This window comes from Erythranthe guttata, chromosome 3 (genome assembly GCF_056151865.1).
Source record: "Erythranthe guttata isolate IM_541 chromosome 3, IM_541, whole genome shotgun sequence".
In the NCBI taxonomy this organism is placed as follows: domain Eukaryota; kingdom Viridiplantae; phylum Streptophyta; class Magnoliopsida; order Lamiales; family Phrymaceae; genus Erythranthe; species Erythranthe guttata.
In genome coordinates this window covers 17,330,859-17,356,436 of record NC_142535.1, presented here as the reverse complement: position 1 = coordinate 17,356,436, position 25,578 = coordinate 17,330,859, and the positions used below count along the sequence as shown (strand labels likewise).

At 35.1% G+C, this 25,578-nt stretch overlaps 4 protein-coding genes and 1 pseudogene across 7 annotated transcripts; 4 read left to right on the top strand and 1 right to left on the bottom strand.

Moving 5' to 3' along the window:
• Positions 1–4,214: 4,214 nt before the first annotated feature.
• LOC105963408 (STAY-GREEN-like protein) lies at positions 4,215–6,128 on the top strand. Its single transcript, XM_012987807.2, has 5 exons — positions 4,215–4,564; positions 5,070–5,246; positions 5,337–5,495; positions 5,602–5,748; positions 5,839–6,128. Exons 1-5 carry the CDS (start codon positions 4,442–4,444, stop codon positions 5,956–5,958), a joined length of 726 nt encoding a protein of 241 aa, XP_012843261.1. The 5' UTR covers positions 4,215–4,441; the 3' UTR covers positions 5,959–6,128.
• Positions 6,129–6,198: 70 nt separating this feature from the next.
• On the bottom strand, positions 6,199–10,076 carry LOC105963407 (TOM1-like protein 3). 2 transcript variants are annotated; one of them, XM_012987805.2, is made up of 10 exons: positions 9,931–10,076; positions 9,202–9,336; positions 9,016–9,094; positions 8,453–8,551; positions 8,249–8,362; positions 8,006–8,151; positions 7,664–7,745; positions 7,391–7,476; positions 7,101–7,298; positions 6,199–7,012 (listed from the first exon to the last, which is right to left on the bottom strand). In XM_012987805.2, exons 2-10 carry the CDS (start codon positions 9,306–9,308, stop codon positions 6,418–6,420), a joined length of 1,506 nt encoding a protein of 501 aa, XP_012843259.1. In that variant the 5' UTR covers positions 9,309–9,336; positions 9,931–10,076; the 3' UTR covers positions 6,199–6,417. The 2 variants fall into 2 exon arrangements, with proteins under 2 accessions (XP_012843259.1, XP_088671942.1); XM_088815816.1 differs by having other exon boundaries at positions 9,202–9,329; positions 9,931–9,948.
• A 4,559-nt stretch (positions 10,077–14,635) lies between these two features.
• On the top strand, positions 14,636–17,022 carry LOC105963406 (pentatricopeptide repeat-containing protein At3g26540 pseudogene; annotated as a pseudogene).
• On the top strand, positions 15,252–20,148 carry LOC105963402 (Pentatricopeptide repeat (PPR) superfamily protein). Of its 2 annotated transcripts, XM_088815815.1 has the most exons (4): positions 15,252–16,947; positions 17,060–17,115; positions 17,564–19,704; positions 19,801–19,908. In XM_088815815.1, exon 3 carries the CDS (start codon positions 17,611–17,613, stop codon positions 19,672–19,674), a length of 2,064 nt encoding a protein of 687 aa, XP_088671941.1. In that variant the 5' UTR covers positions 15,252–16,947; positions 17,060–17,115; positions 17,564–17,610; the 3' UTR covers positions 19,675–19,704; positions 19,801–19,908. The 2 variants fall into 2 exon arrangements, with proteins under 2 accessions (XP_088671941.1, XP_012843253.1); XM_012987799.2 differs by lacking the exons at positions 15,252–16,947; positions 17,060–17,115 and having other exon boundaries at positions 17,341–19,704; positions 19,801–20,148.
• Positions 20,149–20,584: 436 nt separating this feature from the next.
• Positions 20,585–25,325, top strand: LOC105963404 (2-oxoisovalerate dehydrogenase subunit alpha 2, mitochondrial). 2 transcript variants are annotated; one of them, XM_012987801.2, is made up of 9 exons: positions 20,585–21,387; positions 22,894–23,031; positions 23,163–23,345; positions 23,438–23,595; positions 23,690–23,789; positions 23,885–23,996; positions 24,115–24,254; positions 24,366–24,551; positions 25,065–25,325. In XM_012987801.2, the coding sequence occupies exons 1-9, from the start codon at positions 21,163–21,165 to the stop codon at positions 25,230–25,232; spliced, it is 1,410 nt and encodes a 469-aa protein (XP_012843255.2). In that variant the 5' UTR covers positions 20,585–21,162; the 3' UTR covers positions 25,233–25,325. The 2 variants fall into 2 exon arrangements, with proteins under 2 accessions (XP_012843255.2, XP_012843257.2); XM_012987803.2 differs by lacking the exon at positions 20,585–21,387 and adding an exon at positions 22,469–22,685.
• Positions 25,326–25,578: the final 253 nt, after the last annotated feature.

The window sequence follows — 25,578 nt, the reverse complement described above, 5'->3', positions numbered from 1 at the left end:
ACGAAATTATTGAGTGTATTTCGTGTAATAATACACGAAATAGCGGGCGAATTTGGTTTTTTTTTAGGAAAGTTACAAATGAAATAAATCGCACTGCAAGCCGGTAAAAACCGCACTATGAATAGCATTTCAGTTATTATATGTCCTGAAATCGGCGTCTTATCTTAAAAAATATTCCATATACCTCTGGCAACAATAATATGCATCATCTCTTAAAATATCTAAATCAAAATTAAGGGTAAATTACGAGCAGCCCCTCGAGGTATTATCAAATTACAAAAAGTTCTTCATATTTAAGTATTTATAATCATGCCCCTCAGCTATGAATCTTCTTGCACGTCCAGCTTTATGATGTCAAATTCAACAGAATCTTCTAGATTATGTTGAATGTTCTCTAGTTTGTACTCGTTTTATGCAAAAAAATCAATTTCTCATCCACCACAATATGATATTTACAAGCCAAGAGACACATTTTACGATCATCTTGTTTCAAAATATGGAGCTCGAATAGAGTAAAACGGGTACAAATTGAAGAATATTCCATATAACCTAGAAGATTCCACTAAATTTGACACTACCGTATAAGAAAATTCATAGTTGATGGATAATTGTAATTACCCAATTATGAGAAGTTTTTTCGTAATTTGACCTAACCTTAGGAGGGTGACCGTAATTTATCCTAAAAATTAGAGAATTGTATTATTATGATTGTAGAAGATTTAAAGAAACTTTAGTTCATAATTATTTTATACTATCCTACATAACTCTATGACTTTATTCATCCTTTGTGAATTAAGTAAATATTTTATAATCAAATATCATAGTTCATAATTGAGAAAAAAAAATGAGATTCATTTTATGAATATGCAAAATTTAAATTTAGAGCTAACTGTCGGAGAATATTGAGAATATTATATTATAGAACTCTTGTAATATTAGGATTCTAGTATGATTGAGTTACCTAGATTAGTTAGGATTTAGTTACCTAGTCAAACTCTATTAGCTTGCAATATTTCTCTCTATATATTCCATGTAATCAACCAATAACATAATGGGGGTTTCTATTCTATTACGTATTATTAATTCTCTCCTTCTCCAATTCTATTCTTCCTATATGGTATCAGATATCTTTCTTTTTTCTATCTTTTCTATGAACACCACCCAAATTTTTTCCTCCGCCGTTGGTTCTCTATCTTTTTCTTTCATTATAATTTTTTTTTCAAATACAGTGGGTGTAAGTGAAATTAATATAGGGAGATAAGTGAAAGTTTCTACTTAATACTTAAATCAATGTAGTAATCACAAAATATATTATAAATATCACAAATTGTATTACTCATTTGAGTCATTTGTGCCAAATTCTGTACAATTGAAGATTTAAAGTAAATAAAAAATACAAAATAAAAAAGAGAATACTACAAAATATATATAAAGAAGAGAAAAAAAAAGAATCTTTGTGCATTGCTAAGTTAGAGAAGTTAAGCTAATAAGCTACTTTCGACGATCCGCTTAAACTTTTCCGTCGAACGAAGGCAAATTCCGATCGATCTCAACAGATTTCGAAGAAGCGGTTACAGAATTAGTTCCTTTCGATGGCGCCGAAGAAGGTATTGGAAGCTTCTTAGGCAGCATTTGCTCGAAACTGTATGCATTTGGCAATCTTGATGCTTCTGAAATTAAAATCAAAGCTAATAAGCTCAGAAATAAGCACTTTTGCCTCCAAGAATCTGACATGATGAAAATTAAATGCCTCACACCAAAGAAAGAAGGAAAAATAAAAAGAACTTAATTATGTGAAACTGCTTGTGATTTTAGCTTCTATAAGTACCCTTTTGGCAGCAGACATGTTGAGCAATCTAAGAAGTGCTTGCCAGCTTGGCAAGAGACAGTGTCCTAATTTAATAATTTTAGATTTTTTTTTATTATTAATTTTTTTTTTTTAATTTTAATAATGGGGACAAATCTTTGTTGTCAGACTTGTCAATGCTATAAACAATCACTAGTGTCACTAGGGCATGCAATTATTTAATTAAATAGGTATTTTCCAATTTTTATTTTTTATTTTTTATTATTATTTTGTTTAATTTTTATTAATCTTGAAATTTAATGATGCAAACATGAGGGTGGGAATTGGAATTAAATAATAGTTAGGGGGTGAATAGGGGGGACAAACCACAGTTCAAAAAGGGGTAAAGTGTGTAAATAAAATAAAAAAATTGAAAACATTGTTGTCCACTCCTTTAATAAAAAGGGTGTAATGTTTAATTTAATAAATAAAAAGGAGTGAGTGGCAATATTACTGTACTGTCTCTTGTATTTTAGCAATAATTTTTTACAACCTTATCATAAAAGTTGACAAATTGATGAACCCATACTTTCATTTAGTGATAAATAGTTAAGTCTCGTAAGTATGGTTCAGCGGTTGAAATAAGTGAGTATGTATCAATTAACTCTCGTTCGAATTTCGTTACCAACAGTCGTTAGGTCGAACTTGTCACACATGGTTAGCCTAATGTGATTTACGTCTCTCGTATGATTTTACATGATTCCAATCTTATCTTTAACCCCATAAGACTATAAATAGTTATTTATTTATTTAAATAGTAAGAATATATAGGCAAAAAATAATGGAAAATGGGTTCTTGAAAATAGAATGTATTAATTAGGACAAGTGAATAAACATATGATTGAAGAGGGCTTTTGTGGACAATGAGGAGCTGGACCAAGGTGGATAAATTGAACAAGTTTTCCTCAAGTGGTGGTCCCAAATTAAATAATCATGAATTTGTGGGTTAGTTTCAGAATTATTTTTTTTCTTTTTATTTTTATTTAATGATGTTCTTTTTGACAAATTTAATACGTCACAAAAGTTTTTTGTGCACACGGACACTAATTTTAAAATACTTCAAAATAAATAAAAGAATTGGGGGTGTCAACGCACAACGATGGAAGCAAATGGCACACAATTAACATTATTTTTATTTATCGTTTTGTCGACGCGGTTAATGAATCATTAAAAAATAGTATTTTTCTGGCAATTACGGCCACACTCTGAACTAAGTTCAAATTACGAAAAAATCCATTTTGTTTGGTAATTTACAATCACCTCCTCAACTATGAATCATCTTACACGTGCACTCTTATGGTGTCAAATTCAATAAAATATTTTAGCTTCTATGGAATATTCTCCAGTTTGTGAATACTCGTTTTGTGCAAAAATGCAGTTTCTGATGCACCACAATGTGATACTTACAAGCCAAGAGATACATCTTATAGTCATCTTGTTTCAAAATGTGGAGGTCGAATGGGGTAAAACGGGTACAAACTGGAGAACATTCCACATAATCTAGAAGATTCCACTAAATTCGACACCGCAAGGGTGGACGTGTAAGAAGATTAATAGTTAAGGAGGGTGGTTGTAATTACCCGAACATGAGGGGTGTTTTTGTAATTTAACCTTACTTCAGGGGTTAGACCGTAATTTACCCTTTTTGACATAATGGGCCTAAGTAACGATGAACCTAAATGTAGCTTTATTTTCAGCCCAAATACTTTTATGTAGCCCAATTAATAATATTAAGGGTAAATTACAACCACCCCCCTGAGGTATGGTCAAATTACAAAAACACCCCTCTTGTTTGGATAATTACAAAGACCCCCTCAACTACTCAAATTTAGTGGAATCTTCGAGATTATATGGAATATTATCACTTTTGCACCCGTTTTGTCCCATTCGAACTCTTCATTATGAAGCAAGATGATCATAATATGTGTTTTGTAGCTTGTATATATCAGTTTGTGGTGCATCGGAAACTGTATATTTACACAAAACGAGTACAAACTAGAGCACATTCCACGGAATCTAGATGATTATGTTGAATTTGGCACCATAAGGGTGGAGGTGTAAGAAAAAATCATAGTTAAGGGGGGTAGATGTAATTATCCAAACAAGAGGGGGGTTTTTGTAATTTGACCATACCTCAGGGGGGTGTTTGTAATTTACCCTAATATTAATAACTATCAAAATTAAACCATTTTAAGAGCCATATATCAGTTGCATTTTAGACTCTATTCTATTAATAATAAAATGTATATTTTCAACTTATCAAAAAAAAAATGTATATTTTCAAAAAAAAAAATAAAAAAAAAAGTAAAAAGTAGAAGAAATGAGTGGTGTGATTGGTTACAGATGGGATTGTGTGGGTCCAGATAACAAACACACAGAACAATTGTTGCCACTCTAATCTCTCTCAATTGTGTTTCCATGGTGTCCACAAACCCTCCTCTCTCTCTCTCTATCTCTCTCTCTCTCTCATCACACAGATTTCTCACAGAACCACACACACACACACACATTCAGAGTGAGAAAAAACACAACTGTGTTTGTTGAGAAAAAAAAAGGTAAATGCAAGAAAGAGAATGAGTAATCTGTTATGCAGCAATGGCCACTCAAACAGCTGCATTATCACCTTCTTATTACATCCATAACTGCAAATCCAGGCCTTCTTCACCTGCAGTTATCTTGTCCCAATCTACACCTTCTTACAATCCTCTTGTTTTCCAGGTTCTTTCCTTTTTTTTTTTTCCCGTCTGATTTTAAGATATTGTCTTAAATTTTGGTGTTTATTTATTTTACTAGTTTGGATGACTGAAAATAGGCTGTAGTTCAAGAAATGTAAAGGGAATTGTTGTTAAAATCAAGAAAATGTTCTTACAAACTTGGTGTAAAATTTGTTGTTAAAATCAAGAAAATGTTTTGCCCTTACAAACTTGGTGTAAAATTGTTGTTAAAATCAAGAAAATGTTCTTTTATCTTTCTTTTTGCCCTTTGGCATAAAGGGTTGCTAAAAAGATTCAATCTTGAACAGAAATAAGTGCAGCCGAACCACATTTCGCATCCGGGACTTGCTGAAAGCACCTTAATTTTACGATTTACGTTACGATGCCTCTATAGTACTTGGATTTAAATTCGATTGAATGTGAAATGTGAATGGCTACTTATATTTACGATTACGTTGCAATGTCTATATATTTGGACTTGAATTTCTCGTCGTGCGTTTTGATAATAGGCTGTACGGCTTTTGGGCCCGCCAGCAAGATTCGAAGCTTCGAAGCTCAAAGTCTTGTTTATGGGAGAAGAAGTCGACACTTCGACTAGAATTGTGCCGAGAACTTATACACTCTCCCATTGTGACTTCACGGCTAATTTAACTCTATCCGTTTCCAACATTATCCAGCGCAATCAGGTAAACTTCTTCTTTGATCGTAGAATTCAGACCGAACCAAGCCTATGTTTTTGGAGTCGAGGTTTACTGTTTTTACTCTTTTACTGCCAGTTGACAGGATGGTATAGTAAAGACGACGTGGTCGCTGAGTGGACAGACGTGAACGGTGACCTGTTCCTGAACGTCCATTGCCATGTCAGCGGACCGAATTCTTTATCTGCCACCGTCGCAGAATTCAGATACCACATTTTCTCCAAGGAATTGCCTTTGGTAAATAACTTCTTTACAAAAAAAAAAAGAAAAAAAATCGCTGCTTGTGATACATACACGGCTTAAATTTATCGAACTTTCGTTTCAATGATTATAAAATCACCAGGTTCTCGAGGCAGTGCTGTATGGAGATTCCGATTTTTTCAGAGAGCATCAAGAACTAATGGATGCTATAGTGAGAGTGTATTTCCATTCCAGCTTCAAGATGTACAATCGTATGGAATGTTGGGGTCCGTTGAAGGACGCTGCCCTCGTAAGTTCAATTAATAATAATAATAATAATATTAAAAATTGTATATTTTCGTGAAATGCCGATTAACGAAAAATACGATGAATTTTTCAGGGAATAGGAGTAGATAAAATAAATGGATATTCATCTGCAAGCAAGGAAAATTCTCATGCTCCTAAATTTTGGGCAAGTCCAAAATCAATCCTCCAAGCACTCTTTACCTTCCTGCTCTGATTTCTATGTATACGTCATACGACGAAGAAGAAGTCGAAGAGTACGATATGAGACGAGCTTTTTTTGTCGAATTTATACTGCAAAAATTTGCAAGAGTATTTTTTTTTATTGAATTGTATGTAAATACTGGAGACATATTCTTATTTCAAAGCCAATATTTCTTCATGAAAGAGAAGTCACAGGTACAAAAAATATAAAAATGCAACTAGCAGACACAAATAGAAAGATAAATGCAACAAATAAAGTCGAACAAACGAACAATAAACTCTCGAAAAAGACACGGACCTATATCCACAAACTCATTACACGGAATATACAAAAGCCATAAATCCATAGATTATATATATATATATATGTATGTTATAAGTCTCAACGATCTGTAGAAAAACAAAGAAATCGAGCGAAACTCTGCCCACTATATATAATCAGCCCGAAATTTCAAATCATCACTTCACTCACTCAATGCGACCTATTCGTTTTGGGCGAAGAAGACTTGGCTTTAGCAAAATCGACCAAGTCTCTGAAAAGTGCATCCTCTGGTTTCTCTTGCTTAGACGGGGCGGCAGGTGGTTTGATCGAGAGATTTTGGGTTTGACCAACTAAGCTATCGTAAGAAGAACCTGACCCACTGCTCGAATGGGAGGGCCCACCTGCGTGTTGATCGAAAAACTGCTGTCTTTGGTTGTGCCTGGCAGGTGGAGGTGGCAGGTTTTCAGTGGCCGGAACTTCCCAAGGAGCTGGGGGTAAATTGTCCGGAGATTTGATTGTAGGGGTATTTTTGTCATTTGTTGTTTTCGGAGCAAACATCGATGCTGTAGGATTAACGAAATCATCCGAAGGAGAGGGAGAAAGTGTTGGACTTGTTGAAGCAATCGAGTTTTTGCTGCTTGAATTAACAGTTTTTGTGCCATAAAAATCTCCGCTGAGATAATCAATCGAACCAGAATCTGCACTAGTTGGTTTCTTCGAGGATGGCGGAGGTGGAAGAAAACCGGGCGCACTCTTGACGACAGCTGGCTTGCTGACGTGTCCATGCGATGTATCCCTTGATGACCTGGCATAAATGCCAATTATTTGTTGTGTATAGAAAATGAATCAAGAATGGAGAAAAATTTAACCGAATACTTGTTAATTTATTTTACCTGCGTGCTAACTGAGAAAAATCATCTTCAGGTTCGTCGTCTTCGTGATTTACACTCATAAGAGGTGCAATGGGAGTTTGTATATTCACCACCGAAGAAGAAACGGGCGGTGTTCCCTTGGCAATATTATCGTGTCTGCTAAGAACTCGCTGCAAATTGTCGTTCAATGCCAGTCCCTTGCATAGAAGATCCTCGTCTCTGTAAAAAAAAAGAAAAATAATTGATATATTGCCATGTTTGACTTGCTTTTCTTCGGTACTTTGAAAAAAGATATAAAGAGGTGTGCTTACGCAGTATTATTCACGAGAATCATGACTCGGCTTTGGTATGAACGGCACTGGTCAACCAAGTCAACGATGATCTCATCCTTCAAACCCTATACGGCAAAATCCAAAAAGTCAATAAGTTTGTCACAGTTGCATGAAATGTTAACATCCTACAAAAAATTGAACAGAAACACACTAAATAACATATTAAAACACACACACACACACACACACACACACACACACACACACACACACACACACACACACACACACACACGAGTAAAGAATTTCAACCTGAGGATTATTTGGATCCAAGGCAGATAGCATTTCCATAAGAACATCAGAAATTCCCTCGGCATTTAGCATCTCTGGCAAGCTATATTTATCATAAGAAAGAAGATAATCAAATTCAAGGAGTGAACTCATGAAGTATTAACTTAAACTATTCCAAACACACACCAAAAAAAATAAAAAAATCTTGCCGATAAACGAGTAAATACAGAAGAAAAATAAATAGGATATATATATATATATATATATATATATATATATATATATATATATATATATATATATATATATATATATATATATATATATATATATATATATATATATATATATATATATATATACCTAAGTCCAGAAGTATCAGCTACAAGAGAGGCTTGTACAGCAACTTCCTCGTATGGGGAAGTAGGGTGAACTATCGGATGTGTCTGTGGTGGAGTGAATATCGGTACACTATTTTCCTCTCTAGGCGGAAATTCTACCCCAGCTGACTGTCAAATTCAAAATACAGAAAATAAAATATGAATAAATTATGATTAGAAAAAAAATTCCAATAAAATAATATGAATCGAAGAGATTATTAGTCACCCTCAATTCATTGTAAGCAGCATAATACTGGGGAAACTTTCCCCGAGCTCCCCCGAAAGCTACTTGCCAAGTATCTATCAACACTAGAATCTTCTCCCTTACGTTTAAATCGGGCTGCAAATGTGTATGACAAGAAAGATATAAAAGGTTAACTGAAAGATAATATTGAAATAAAAAAGGAGATTTTGTAGGCGAATACACCACCTTCTTCTTTACTATCTTGACCATATCATGTAAAATATCTCGCTCGACAATCTGCTGAAACACGTTTTCCCCGCAATTTTTGCTAAGTGTCTCCAGCACCTGGATCGTAAAATAGAGAAAGATATTTTAGCTGGACGCGATTCATTCAGTTGTCTTCAGACAAACATAAATGGGCTTACATGCAAAGAAGCCCAACGAGTTATTTTCGGCGACTGTTGTTAAAAATTAGATATAACCAGAAGAATTTGGTCGTCAAAGAATTTGGTCAACTTATCATAAAAATCATGCCGGAAAAGGTTTTTAAGAAACTTGATGGGAAAGTATTTATATCGAAAGAAAAGATTTGGAACAGTGTATATAATTTTGAAGTCTAAAATCTAGTCTAATTATGACCACACGTTATACATCTACTTGTTTAGCAAACCGAAAGATATTTAGGAGCAACCGACAAAATAAGGATACTGAAATTAATGCCATAATTGAAGTTCGTTTGCAAAATTTATAATTCAGAAAATGGATGATTACGCAGGCATGACAAAGAACAAAGAGAACTATAGACTTACGAATAGAGCAAGGAGCTGTATTTTAGGGCTTTTATTCCCGAGTTTTTTCTTGAGTATCTTCAAAGCATCCTTCGTTTGCCTAATTGAATTCAAGAAACGATGTTACGTGAAAGAAGACGTCGTTTGCAGTAACTAATTAGAGAAAATTCAATAAGAAATTTTCCAAGTAAGACAAAAAACAAATACCCGGGATCCATGTTTATCATGTCGCATAGCTCTAGATTCACTGCCCAATCTGGACCAATCAGCATGTCACTGGTTGCCCTCTCAGCAATAGCTGCCGCATTTGCCATTTTCGATACTGACACGTCTTTCTAATTCCTAAATAAAACAAATTACATCGCCAATATAAGTAACACAAATGTCAACAGAAATAAAAACAGATCGAAATCGTTTGGTAAGCGCACATGAATACCATCCACCGAAGAAGACAAATAACGGTTTACGAAATCCAAAGAATCAGATGCCGTAAACGAAAATCGACAAAATCACAGACACAGTAGCATGTGTACAAACTTCAAATAGAGAATGACAAAATTAAACAGAAGAGCGAAAAAAAAACCCTAAATTCAAACGCCTGCACACAACATAGACATACAACAAGCTAAATTCTTTCAAGTTTCATCTATTTCACAGCAGAAGTAAACCCTAGAGTAAATCAATATGAAATGTATAATCAGAATTCGTGTAATTAGCTGCGCTAAAAGCCTAATTAAACAACACCCAAGAGAAAATGAACCCTCAAAGTCAAAATTCATCCAAAAAAAAAAAATCGGCTAATAAAAACCTAAAGATCATGCCTTTTTCTAAAAAAAAGAGAATCAGCTCGCAGATAAAATCAAAGAGATCGAGAATTATGAGGATCAAATCAAAAGTGCGAGAATTCCAAGCCAGGATCTTTAGAGAGAGAAATACCTGCCGGAAACCCTTAAGTCTTGCCGAGTCCACAGAGAGAGAGAGAGAGAGAGAGAGAGAGAGAGAGAATGAAATGGAATATATATAATATATAAAATATATATATATATGCTATTAATTTTTTGTATATGCTACTAAATTATGTATGCTTATAGATAGATAAATGTGAAGAAACAATACAGATTAGATGAAGATAAAAAAAATGGAGAGAGAGAATGAAGAAATTTGGGTGTGTGTTTGTGCGAGTAATTTGGTGTCTCAATTTTTTCAACATTTGAACCCTTTTATCTTGTGGTAGAAGGGAAGGATTTTGTACGTTAATAAATTTCAATTTCTTGTTTTAGGGCGTGTTTGGTTGGACAAAAAAAACAGAAATATCATAAGTTGCAACAATAATCTCTACACACTTCTCAAGAAAAAAAAAAAGCAAAAAAAAAAAATTAAACTCTACACCGTCAAATTCAACATAATTTTACAGATTCCGTGGAATTCTCTAGTTTGTACTCGTTTTATGCAAAAACACAGTTTCTGATACACCACATTCTAATATTTATAAGCCAAAAGACACATCTTATGATCATCTTTTATCAAAATGTGGAGATCGAATAGAGTAAAACGGATACAAATCGAAGAATATTCTACATAATCTAAAAGATTCCACTAAATTCGAAACACAAACATGGACGTGTAAGAAAATTCATAGTTAATGAATTGTTGTAATTACCCAAACATGAAGGTTTTTTTTATAGTTTATCGCTAATAAATTTGATCAAATGACATTTGTCTAATTAAAGGGTAATTGTTAATTAGTCAAACATGAGGGGCTCTTTTGTAATTTGACGTTAACTCGCGGGATGACCGCAATTTACCAGACCTTATATATTACACTTGAACCAAACGCGTCCTTACAACTTTTTATTAAGCCTTCGGCTAAACGGACAGGTAGAGTGATGACAGACAAATGAGGTTTGCTTACTAGAACAGTTGACCAACTTTTGACCGTGGTTGTTAGATTATTCTTTCTTTTGACTTTTTATTTATTTATTATTTTCTTAGCAAATAAATCTACGTGGAAAAGCGCGTCTTTGCACTGCTCACGAACTCCATTACAAAATTGGACTACAATTCTAACACGAATTCTCCTTATGCATTGACTTTTAATATGTTTGATTTAATTCATATATCATACAATTGCACTACTAATTTTCAATTTCTAATTTTTTTTTTACAAATAAACTTCAGTTATAAATAAAATATATAAATATTATTGGATACTATTATATATTTTTAAATTAAATACTTAAATAAAATAAATAATTATTTTTTGCTAATGTAATATATAAAAACTTTAATCCAACTAATGGCCCAATTAGGAATATTAAATTGGACAAATATTGGCAAGAGTGGGCCGAAGCAGTGTTTTATTTTGGCCCAAAATAATTATTAATTTTATTAATTTAATAATTTAAACTACAATTAAAACTCTAAATTAATACAGTCGGATCAGACAAATACTATTGATTTAATGAAATATTAATTTAACGAAATATTGCACATTGTCTTTGAGTCGGGACTGTAAGATTGTACAATGCATGGAACCGAATTTACTGCCAAATATATATATTTTTTCACCTTTATTTAATTGATTTATTTATTTATTTTTCTTTACAATTATGACTTATAGAAAGTACTAATTTATTAATATACCATTTTTCCTAATATTACCAACATATTATATCAATTGCAATCTCACTAGACAAGTTTTGTGTGACGAGTTTGATTTTAGAAAATGCTGATGGTGAAATCGAACTCGTATCGTTAAACATCGTAGTGCTCTTGTTGTCCCTTAATATGGTGAAGGAAAACGGTAAAAAAAAAAATTAAAGGTGGAAAATAATTTAAATCAAAACTATTAAATAAAAACAATTAACAACAACAGCCGAAAAACAGAGAACACGCTTTTTCACCGCGTAATCGGCGGCAAGATTTTTGCTTAAAAACGTGTTTTACTTCTTCCGGAGTGGGAAAAGGGCCGGCCAGCAACCAGTCAGCACATACTTACCACCGCCGCCGCCGCCGCCGCCATTATTACCACCACCGGACTTTTTCCTTTTCTTGGGCTTCAACGAAAACGGAAACACCATGTTAATAAACAACCCCTTGTTCTGAAAACTCCGACCACCACCACTCATCAAATTATTTCCGCCATCTCTCTTGATTTTCTCTCTCTTCACTACCACCACCTTCACCGGTTGATCCGCTATTTGTGGGACCGGATGATGATTTTCAACTCTGTAGCGATGCTCGACGAGATCTTTCAGGGAGAGTTCGTACGAGGATTCGGGCATGGCTTTCACCATTTCCATGAGCTCCCACTGCCCTCTGGCAATGGCTTCCACCATGGATTTCTCCGACAAGGAGCGGCGGTGGCTGTGGCGGCGGAGCAGTGGATGTGATGGGCTGTTGCTCTTCCATAACGGCGGCGAACTTATTTCTAAATATTCGTCGGTTTCCATATTTTTGGGTTCTTGTCTGAATTGCTGCACTACTGGTTCTTCTCTGGTCACTTTCATTTTTATAGCAAGAATTGTGTTTTAGTGTTTAGATGGTGTGGTTTCAATACTTCATTATTCATTATTAAAATAAAAAGTTTAAATTACGGCTACCTCCGATATAAATATCAAATTACGAAAAACCCCCCGCTTGTTTGGGTAATTACAACGCCACCACTTATCAACTACGAATTTTCTGACACATCCACCCTTGTGGTGTCAAATTCAACAAAATCTTCTAGATTCCGTGGAACGTTCTCTAATTTGTACTCGTTTTGTGCAAGATGCAGTTTCTGATGTACTACAATCTGATATTTTCAAGCCAAAAGACACATCTTATAATCATCTTGTTTTGAAGTGTGGAGCTCGAATAGGGTAAAACGGGTAGAAATTGGATAATATTCCATATAATCTAGAAAATTTCAATAAATTCGACACCACAAGAGTGGACATATAAGAAGATTCATAATTGAAGGGTGTGATTGTAATTACTCAAATATGAGGGTTTTTTTTCTTAATTTAACTTTATCTCAGGAGTAACCATAATTTATGCCAAAATAAAATAAAAATTTATTGTTGCTAGATTATTATGGAGGAAAAAAGTCAATATTTCTTCTAGATAGATGGCCTAATTTTTCAATAAATTTCCCCTGTTTTTGTGTATTTTTCATAGCATTTTATGATATTTTTAGGGTTTTTTTCTTTCCATAATAAATTTTATATTATTGGTTAATCAAAGTTGTTTTAATGAACGGTCTGAAATTAGGCCAAATGGTAATTAAGAGTGTTAGTTGAAAAGTACACTCGGGTTAATTACTAGTAATTAGGTACTAATGTAGCAAATCAGCCTGAATATATATATATATATATATATATATATATATATATATATAATTTATACGGATCAATTCTTTTTAATTTTTTCTTTGGCTAAATTCAAGTCATTTACAAGTGGAAGTCGAGGAGGAGGAAACTCATACACTAATGTAAATTTAAATAATTATTAGGAATGATATTAAGTATTGAATTTGCAGATTAAATGCATATATATATATTGTACTTTTTTTTCTTTTTACTTAAAACTTAATGAAGTGTATTGCTATAAGTGTTTAATTTTTATATATGAATTATAATAATATACCTAAAATATTTCACTCGGTGTAGCATTAAATATATCGGAACTTCAGAATTTTTTTACTCCCTTTCATTATTTTTAGGGTAAAATTCATTTTGCACCCCTGTACTATGATAAATATATCGTTTACCCCCCTGAAATATTGAAAACATCAAACACCCCCCTGCCGTTAGTTTTTTTCTTCTAATTCCGTTAGTCAAACACTTTGACCGACTATTGCAAAGAAATGTTGGCTTTTTTTTTAATGAAAATACCCCAAAAAATTTCTATATATAGGAAAACTAACGGCACAAAACCCACAAAAAATGAAAACTAAAACCTGAAATCTATATATAGAAATTTTTTGGGGTATTTTCGTTAAAAAAAAGCCAACATTTCTTTGCAATAGTCGGTCAAAGGGTTTGACTAACGAAATTAGAAGAAAAAAACTAACGGCAGGGGGGTATTTGATGTTTTCAATACTTCAGGGGGGTAAACGATATATTTATCATAGTACAGGGGTGCAAAATGAATTTTACCCTTATTTTTATAAGACATGCTTTAATTATTGCGAGGGCCAAAGTTGGTGATTAGTGGACTCATAAAAAAATTAAGATACTTAATCAAGAATTTTATTATTGCATTTAAAGTACTGTTTTATTTTATTTTTCAGAAAGAGGTATATAGAACTAGATTTAGTGGTGGTGTATTGATAATGCAATCTAGTACGATAATTATGAAAAGAGATTAACTTAATCAAAGTGAGATGGACATTTAAATATATACATAATTAACTTAATCATTGCATAATTGTTAGCTTCTGCAGAGCTAATCATCAACAAAATAAATTAAAGTATATTTGTTGTTATTAGTTATTATCATATGATTTCGAGGTGTACAATTTTAAATAGAAAATTTAATCATCATTTTTAATTTTTAATTTTTATTTTTTATTCAATGAAATTCCATTTTCAGTAAAAAAAAATAATATCAAAAAAAATAAAAAAATAATATATAATTACAGTGGGGGGTGAATTGGACTTTCTCTATTACTTAATTTATTTTATGGGCTGGAAAGCAGGCTCTGGGCTGAGCCACCTCCTCCCTAGCTCCGCCACCACCAACACCACCGCCCACCGCCGCGACTCGCCGTTCTCTGCGAAGGCACTAACCACCACTATCCTCAACCACGTCCGCCTCGGGCGAATTCCTAAAGCAATCTCCATTCTCTTCTCTTCTGCAGAACCTTTGCCTTTTTCTCTCTACGCCGATCTCTTCAGAATCTGCGCGTCGAACAAAGCAATTGTTGAGGCCCGGAAACTTGAATCTCACTTAGTCACCTTCACTCCGGACCCACCATTGTTTCTGCTCAACAGGGCCATAGAATGTTACGGGAAATGCGGTTGTTCGGAGGATGCCGAGGAGCTGTTCGAAGAAATGCCGAAGAGAGACGGCGGGTCTTGGAATGCGATGCTCTCCGCGTATTCGAGAAACGGGCGCGCGGGGGATGCGCTGGGCTTGTTCTCCAAGATGATCGGGGCGGGTGTTTTTGCTAGTGAGGTCACTTTTGCTAGTGTTCTTTGGTCTTGCGGTGCTGCGTTGGAGCTTTGGCTGTGCAGGCAGGTCCATGGTCTTGTTGTGAAATATGGTTATTTGGGAAATGTTATATTGGAGACTTCGCTCGTTGATGTGTACGGAAAATGCCGGGCGATGGTCGATGCCAGAAGGATGTTTGACGAGATTGAGAAACCGAACGATGTTTCTTGGAATGTGATCATTAGAAGGTATCTCGAAATGAGTGAGGGCAGTGAGGCCTTAAACGTGTTTTCTAAAATGATAAAGACGAAGGTGAAGCCTATGAGTTTTACTGTGTTGAATGCCGTTCTTGCTTGTACGAGTATTGGTGGACTTAAAGAAGGCCTTCAAATTCATGGATTCGGTATCAAGATTAACATGGAAGAGGATGAAGTGGTTTCGAGTACTCTTATAGCATGTACGCAAAATTTGGCGATTTAGAGAGCTCAAGGAGGATTTTCGACTTGCCTTGCTCCAAAGGTATTGTTAGCTACACTTCAATGGTCACTGCGTATGCTAAGACGGGAAGAATGACCGAAGCCAGAGTGTTGTTCGACGAAATGCCCGAAAGAACAGTAGTATCTTGGAACACAATGTTGGCATGCTACACAAGCTCCTTCGAGTGGGCTAAAGCGTTGAACTTCTTGAAATTGATGAGTCGAGAGACCGAAGCTGATGATGTCACACTTGGCTTGATTTTGAATATGTGTGCAGTGATTCCAGATGTAGAAACGGGGAAACAGGTTCATGCATATGCCTATAGACACGGTTTCTACCCCGATCCGTTTCTTGGCAATGCACTTCTTAACATGTACGGGAAGTGTGGTAACTTGACTAGTGCAAGGATTTTGTTCCACGAGATGAGCCATTTGCGAGATAATATTTCTTGGAATGCTTTACTGACGACCTATGCTCGTAACGGATTGAGCCAAGAATCGATTATGACGTTTAGGAAGATGCTAGGAGAGGCAAAGCCATGCGAAACCACCTTTGGAACTCTCTTAGCTGTTTGTGCAGATACAGTCACCCTCAAATTAGGTAAACAAATCCACGCATTCATGATCAGAAACGGGTACGATATTGATATTGTCGTTAGTGGAGCTTTAGTCGACATGTACACAAAATGTTGCTGCGTTTTATACGCTATGAAGGTATTTGAGCAATCTGATCCGAAAGATTTGATTCTCTTCAATTCGACGATTTTGGGTTGTTCGCATAATGGAATGGGTGGGAAAGTATTTGAACTATTCGAGACAATGGAGAAGGAAGGGATTAAACCAGATAGGGTAACTTTTCAAGGTTTATTACTAGCTTGTATATCTGAGGGCCGAGTTGAAAACGGGAGGCGTTATTTTGAACTAATGAGTGATAAGTATTGTTTGCTGCCTGAGTTGGAGCATTATGTTTTAATGGTTGAGCTGTTTGGCTATTACGGATTTATGGATGAACTCGAGCGTTTTATTACGAAAATGCCATTCAAGCCGACTTTCAGAATATTGACGAGAGTGATTCATTTTAGCCGAAAGTTTGAGTGCTTCGAGTTGGGGCAGTGGGCATCTGATCAGCTCGGTGAATTGGATCCCTTGGTTCCTTTTCGATTTGAAGATATCGATAACTCTCCTCCGATTAACGCAGATTATCGGGACAGAAGATAAATGCACCAATTCACATAGTGGATAATGCTATTTGGAATTTGGGGTTTTTTTCTTGACAAATATTGTATTTGAGTTAATGTGGCTAAAATCCTGATGTGGTGATCTACTAATCGAGGCTTAGGTAAGCTCATCAAACGGTGCCGTATTGTGTTCATTTCTAACTTTCTTTTTGTGAAGAAAACAAGCATCTTCTAAATTTGTCATTTCTATTTTATATATTTTGAATGTTCCAGAATCCAGTGTAAGATCAGAATTATAAGGGCAAATTACGGCGAGCGAGCTCCCTGAGGTAAGCTCAAATTATTAAAAAAAATCCTTTATGTTTGGATAATTACAACTACGCCCCTCAACTATGTTTTTTCTTACGAAAAAACCCTCATTCAGTAGGTAAATTTGACACCGTAAGGGTGGAGATGTGTAAGATAATACATAATTGAGGGGTGGTTGTAAACTTGTAATTAACCAAATATGAGGGGGTTTTTCGTAATTTGACCTTATCTCAGGGGGGCTGGCCGTAATTTGCCTAAATTACAATGCCACAACTATTAACCTTTATTTCTTAAACCTAATAATAAAGATACTCCTTCACCTCAGGCACAAATGGCAATTGTTCAAAAGTAAAGTCAATTGTTTTACACACACGCACAAAAAATAAAAAAAGTCAATAGTTTTAAATTTAAATGCGTAGTTAAATATAAGTATTCAATATAAACAAGTGATTCAAATATATTACGTAGTTGTTGGCGGCAAATTCTGACTCTCAAAGCAGCAGTTTTTCACAACGATGGATTCGTCGGACTTGCACGGTTATGCACGTGTACTCAATTCCTTAAACACCCAAAACTCAGTTCCGCAAGGAAAACAACTCCACCTTCTTTTCCTCAAAAGGGGTGTCCTGTTTTCCACTCTCACCATAGCCAACCGCCTCCTGCAAATGTATGCGAGGTGCGGAATAATGGACGACGCCCGAAACCTGTTCGATGAAATGCCTCACAGAAACTGCTTCACTTGGAACACCCTACTCGAGGGATACGCTAAGTCGGGACGCAAAAATGATTCGTTGGACTTGTTTTACTCGATGCCACATAAGAACGAGTTTTCTTGGAACGTAATTCTCTCGGGGTTGGCGAGAGCAGGGGAGTTGGATGTTGCGCAGCAGCTGTTTGTTGAAATGCCAAACAAGAACACAGTTGCGTGGAACACGATGATTCATGGGTATGCTAGACACGGGAAATCGAGGATGGCTTTGGTGTTGTTTAAGGATTTTTTGAAGTGGGAGACTGTCGAAAGTGGTGGCATTTTGAGATGGGACCCGTTCGTTTTGGCGACTGTGATTGGTGCTTGTTCGAATTTTGGAGTTCTTTATTTGGGGAAGCAAATTCATGCTCGAATGATAATTGATGATGTGAAATCCGATTCCGTTTTGGGAAGTTCGCTCGTGAACATGTACGGAAAGTGTGGTGATTTGGATAGTGCTGGCCATCTTTTGAATGCAATGGACGTTCCGGATGATTACTCATTGTCCTCATTGATTTCAGGCTATGCGAATTGCTGTAGAATGGACGATGCAAGAAGAATATTCGAACGTAAATCTAACCCTTGTGTTGTGTTATGGAATACCATGATTTCAGGGTACGTTGCTAATTCTGACGCAAAAGAGGCCTTAATATTTTTTCGTAGCATGCACAAGCAAGGGGTTGTGGGAGATTATTCTACATTTTCGAGTACTCTGAGTGCATGCAGTAGTATTGGTATTGTTAAGAACTGCATTCAAGTGCACGCACAGGCAAATAAACGGGGAATCATTTACGACCTTGTTGTTGCGAGTGCCCTCGTTGATGCATATGCTAAATGCGGGAGTCATATCGATGCTTGCAATTTTTTCAGCGAGCTGAAAATTTACGATACTATTTTGCTCAATTCTATGATCACTATTTACTGTAATTGCGGTAGAATTATAGAAGCGAAACGTATCTTCGACGATATGAAATTGAAAAGTTTGATCTCGTGGAATTCGATGATGGTTGGTCTGAGTCAGAATGGTTATGCTGTGGAAGTATTACAACTCTTTTGCACAATGAACAACGACAACAACTTAAGCATGGATAAATACAGCCTAGCTAGTGCAATTACTGCATGTGCTGGAATCGCATCACTCGAACTCGGCGAACAGATTTTTGCTCGAGCTACTGTCATTGGCGTAGATTCCGACCAGGTCATAGCAACTTCCCTTATAGACTTCTACTGCAAGTGCGGTCTCGTAAGAAACGGTCAGAAATTATTTGACCAAATGACGAAATTCGACGAGGTTGTATGGAATTCAATGTTGGTGGGCTACGCTACAAATGGATTTGGAATCGAAGCATTGTCTCTGTTTCAAGAAATGAGAAGAGTGAATGTCACACCTAATGAAGTTACGTTTACTGCAGTTTTATCGGCTTGCGATCATTGTGGGTTGGTAGAAGAAGGGAAGAAATGGTTTTACGTGATGAAAAACGAGTATTGTATCAACCCTGGTATTGAACACTACTCTTGCATGATCGATCTTTTTGCTAGAGCGGGTTGTCTGAAAGAAGCAATTGATCTTATTGATGAGATTCCTTTTCAGTCCGATGCAACTATGTGGTCAGCGGTTTTGAGAGGTTGCATCGAAAACGGAGAAAAGTCGCTTTCTTTGAAAGTTGCCAAAAGAATTATCGAGCTCGATCCTCGAAATTCCGGTGCTCTTGTACAGTTATCGGGTGTAATGGCGTCTACTGGAGATTGGAAGGAATCTGCATTAGTGAGACAGTTTATGAGAGAGACGAGAATTCAAAAAAATCCCGGAAGAAGCTGGTGCAATATCTGAGAACGAAAATCTGGGATTATTTTCTAATGGGTTAGTTATTGAAACTACACTATCTTTCTTCTACCTTTCAAATTCAAATTTTAATTTGCATTAAATGAAATGACGAATCTTTTCTTCGATTTGTAGTATTCGTTTTATTTCCTGGAAGATGTCGAACTGTGGGACGAGGAATTCAATAATTCATGGATGGACGTCGCCTCGTTTAACCAGGTTCGTTTTCTTGTTACATTGTTGTTGCAGTTGGTTTCTTCTGTGTTTGTGTTTTCTTGATCTTGTTTATGTTGTGGGATTGATTACCTATTCTGTACGCCAGGAATTGAATTTATCAATAATTCTCTTTGGTATTGTGAGCTACTTCTCTTAGATTTTGGGCTGTAATTATATGAGGTTGTCTCAAGATTTACTACCTTAGAGTCTCTCTCTCTCTCTCTCTCTCTCTCTCTCTCACACACACACACACACACACACACAGAGTGGATTATAAGTCTAATTATGAATCTGTACAGTTGGAAGAATTGATGAGAACTCTATTAAAAAAAATTAAAATTATCTCTACATAGTTGCTCAAAATTCAAATGCATGCAGCCTACAGTGCCGTACTAGAGAAGATTACTGTCCTCAATTAGGCCAAGTTGTCACGTGGGATTAATAGTTTTAGGCCTCTAGCCAATTAAATATATATATATATATATATATATATATATATATATATATATATATATATATATATATATATATATATATATATATATATATATATATATATATATATATATATATATATATATATATATTGATACATATAATAAATAAATGAAATAGGGATTGTGTTTTGGTGTTTGGTAATTGTAATTAATAAATATCCTTTTTATTAATTGGCTACAGGGATGGTTTGGTTTCCAGTTATGAATCAAAATACAATTAAATTTCTCCTACAAGATTAGAGTGACACGTGCTTTGTGTAATTGTGTTCGAATTGTCCCATCTACATATATATATATATCCCTACCTTTTTTTTGTCCTATACTTTAATATTCATTTCATCTTTATCCCTACAATTCAAGAAAAACACAATTCACTCTTTCCACCTTTTTTTTCTTCTTATGTCTTTTTTCTTAATGTTTATAAATTAAAAAAAAAATAAATAATCACAATGACAAAAACGTGAGAGACTTGAACTCTTCTCACAGCCCTCCAATTTATTTATTTATTTATTATTTTTTTTTTTTTCAATTTATTTAATTTCTCCCAAAATTTGGAAAATAGATTTATAGTATATCACATCGCTGATGTGGATGTGACTTAACTTTTGCCCAAGGGAAGATAGCTACACAACCATAGTTTGGTATACTGGGATAATATTTTTACTTAACTCTACATAATTAAAATTTATTACATTTCAGCATGCATTGAAGTGATTATCTATCTATATATATGTACATATATGTATGTATGTAATAATACTAGTTAGGAGATCACAATTCACAAATGGCTCACTGGTTTGGAAGATCAAGAACCATTACACATTTTCTTAAGACAAAGATTATTAGTTCTTCTTACAGAAGCTTGGCCGGTGATGGTAGCGGAAAGGCGTGTGGAATATTCCGGGAGAAGTCCGCCGTGATTCCGGCTTTCCGGCGATCGGAATCGGCCAGAGCTGGGGACCTTGTCGAAGCGGTAAACTATTCTGATGACGACGACGACGAAAATCAGGTAATGTTTGTAAACTTGTCTCTCTGTATTTGCATTTAGTTATGTTGGTAAACTTGCTTCTGTGTCTGTATTTATGTTCTTGTTTCTTATATATGATCTCTCTCTCTCTCTCTCTCTCTCTCTCTCTCTCTCTCTCTCTCTCTCTCTCTCTCTCTCTCTCTCTCTCTCTCTCTTAATTCCATTTTACTGTTAGAGCTTCTTATATGTGAAATCAATTTAAATTTAAATTTGTTTTCTTGCTTCTTACTGATGTTTCATTATTCTTAATATAAACTTAAGAATGGCAATTCGCAAAGATTGTTGAATGTGGACTCGAGGGCTTTTTTCTAAATTAAGAATTTCAAATTTATAATAATTCAGGAAATTCATTTCGATAAATTTATTTATCAAAGAATTTAAATATTTCAGCCCTCGAACTGAAGTATCTTTTCGAGTAATTGTGGTGATAGTCTTATGTCTCAATTTTAAATATTGCCTCTGAAATTAGAAAGTTATATATATATGGGGAAATACGGCCACCCCTGAGATAAGGTCAAAAGACGAAAACACCCCTCTTATGCATCCACCTTTGTGGTGTCAAATTTACCTACTGAAAGAGGGGTTCTTTTGTAAGACAATACATAGTTAATGGTGATGTTCGTAATTTATCCTAACATGAGAAGTTTTGTTCGTAATTTGATCTTACTTTAGAGGTGGCCGTAACCCGACCATATATATGTGTGTGTAGTAGTATCTCAGTGGCAATGCTGTAATACTGTACAATTTATGGGGAAACTATTTGTCAGCCCAAATGAGAATGTGAAAGATTGGACTGGATCAGAAACATACGCCCAGTGTTATGGGCCCACAATAAGAAGATTCTAATTAATACTAAATAAAATGTCAGAAATACCCTTCTCTCTACTTTTTGGACATGTGTGTGATTTCCCAGGCATGCAGTAATAGCTCTCGTGTTCGGAGTGTTCCGCCACCTGCTAATATATGTGCTCCTCCTTAAAACCCCTTTCTCTTCTTTCATAGCTGTAATAAAATTAAAACACACACACACACACACACACACACACACACAACACAACACACAGTGTCCTAGAAAATTCAAGAACTTCAACATGAATTTGGTCTCTAAAAATCTCAAGAAACCATGGAACAAATTTGGGTTTCATTATATGCTAATTATAGCTCCTAATTACTTTTCATCATTTGGTAAATCTCGGTTTAAATCAACCACCAGCCCATTGACTGAACACCCATATTCCTTTAACCTTCAACAAGATGCTGATTTTAACAATTCTGTTCAGGTCTCTCTCTCTCTCTCTCTCTCTCGGAATGTATGTAATTTACAACACAATCCCTTAATTATTGAATTTATTTAGTTCATTGATTACTGGTTCTTTGTGTTGAATCTTGTTCCTGCTTGTGTTAGTAAAAATGAAAGAAAGATGCTCAATTGATTCTTATTTTCAAGAATGCGGTGTTGTTTGCCTAATTGTAATTAATTAAAAACAGGGTTTAGAATTTCCTGGTGGAAGAGTCACATTTACTCCCCAAATGAAATTCATCGCTGAATCCACCGACAACCGAGTACCTTGTTATCGTGTTCTCGACAACAATGGCTGTCCAATCCCTGGCAGCACATTCGACCAGGTATATATATATATATATATATATATATATATATATATATATATATATATATATATATATACACACACACATGTGTGTGTGTGTGTGAGTGTGTATTTTAAATTTTATGTTGTGGAAAAAAAATGAATTAGGTGGACAAAGAAACAGCGGTGAAGATGTACCGGAAAATGGTGACGCTTCAAATAATGGACACCATTTTCTACGAAGCGCAAAGACAGGGGAGATTATCGTTTTATCTGACATCGACCGGTGAAGAGGCGATTAATATCGCTACAGCTGCTGCTCTCACACCTGATGACATTTTATTCACCCAGGTAAATTAATTAATTAATTAATTAATTACCTTAACATCGTTCAAAAATAGGACAAACGTGTGTTAATATAGTCTAATTATAAAATTATCCAGTATCGGGAGCCTGGCATTTTATTGTGGCGTGGTTTCACGCTCGAAGAATTCGCAAACCAATGCTTTGGCACCAAAGATGGTCATGGCAAAGGCAGGCAAATGCCGATTCATTATGGCTCTAAAGAACATAATTTCTTCACCGTTTCTTCGCCTATCGCGTAATTTTACTCCGCCCCTTTTAACTAAATTGCGTTTATATATTATAAAAAAAATAAAAAAAATTAATTCGTCGGAAAATCTTATTACGTACAGAACACAGCTGCCTCAAGCGGCAGGTGCTGCTTACTCCCTTAAGATGGATAATAAGGAAGCCTGTGTTGTTGCTTTCACTGGTGATGGTGGCACAAGTGAGGTAGAAACCCTATATATATGTTTATATATATAATTTTTTTTTTAATTATTCTTATTAATTATTATTTTATTTTACTTATTTGGAATATTCGACAGGGAGATTTTCATGCTGGATTGAACTTTGCAGCAGTAATGGAAGCCCCTGTAATGTTCATATGTCGAAACAATGGGTGGGCCATAAGCACACCGATATCCGATCAATTCCGAAGTATTATTTTTCACTATCTATATTACTAAATGTTTTTCTTCTTACATATATGGTTTATCCTCAAATAATTAATTTATTGAAATCTTTTTATTTAATTTTATTTATTTATCTCTGGTAGGCGATGGTGTAGTTGTTAAAGGTCAAGCATATGGAATCCGAAGTATTCGAGTAGATGGAAACGACACTCTTGCTGTTTACAGTGCAGTTCGCGCAGCGCGTGAAATGGTCATAACTGAACAGAAACCAATGCTAGTCGAGGTGAAGTTAGAATTTTTTTATTTTTTTTTGGTTTTGATAACAAATAGACGAAACTTTTAGTATGCAAACATAAATAACTCTTTGAATTTTATCATGTCGGTTTTTTTTTAGTTCCTTACGTATAGAGTGGGACACCACTCCACGTCAGATGATTCAACCAAATACCGATCTTCGAATGAGATCGAGCAATGGAAAACGGGTAGAAGCCCGATATCCAGATTTCGAAAATGGGTCGAGAGAAATGGGTGGTGGAGCGATGAGGAGGAAACGGAGCTTCGTAAAGATGCAAGGAAACAGGTTTCTTATTTGCATATCTTTTTATTAAAATCTGAAAAACTGATTTTTTTTCAGAAGTGAAAAATTAATTGGAATGAAATCGGAAAAAAATCTGAAATCGGAATTTCGGAAATTTGAATGAAAAATCTTGTTCCAAATTTGGAAATTTTCAGATAAAAATCAGTGGTATTCGGAAAATTCCAAATATTTTGTCCCCTAAAATACAAAATGCATGATAATATGGATATTTTAAGTGTACATTTTGGAGAAAAAATCGAAGTTTTTGAAAATTCAAATCGGATCGGAAATCGGTATCTCATATATATATATTTGAATTCCAATCCAAAAAGTTTCGGAAAAACCGGAAAATCAAAATTTCGGCATTTGGAATGAAAAATACTGTTCCAAAATTGTGAAATTTCATATTGAAATCAGCGGAAATCGGAAATCCCGTTCCAATTTCCGCACCTACTCTGTAGTATATGTAATTTTATTTTTTCATTGTCATATAAATTAATTGGGTTCAATATGCAGGTATTGAATGCAATTCAAGTGGCGGATAAAACGGAGAAACCTTCTCTCGAAGATCTATTCACCGACGTTTACGACAGTCCGCCGTCGAATCTTGTAGAGCAAGAGAAGTCACTAAGAGAAACCATCAAGAGGCACCACCAAGATTTCCCTTCTGATGTGCCTATATAGAAAGATAGATACAGATTTATGTAGTCTGCAATACATATGTAACAATAACCTGATAATTCTTGCTATGAATATTCTAAAAGCACCAATAAGCTACTGACAAGTGTCCTCTTGTCCGTAATTCCATTGGGCCTTATAATTAAGTGTGGGCCCACTTGATTAATTGCCTCTAGCCCATACTTCAATATCTGATTAGTATTTCCTTTTTCAGCGCCAAAACGGTGTCGTTTCGTAGAAAATCCTCCCAAAATATTTCCCCAAATCCGATCTCCTAAATTCCCCAACTGAAACCCTAATTTCCTCCGACACATTTATCATTATAGTAGCAACTAATTTCAAACCTGGCATT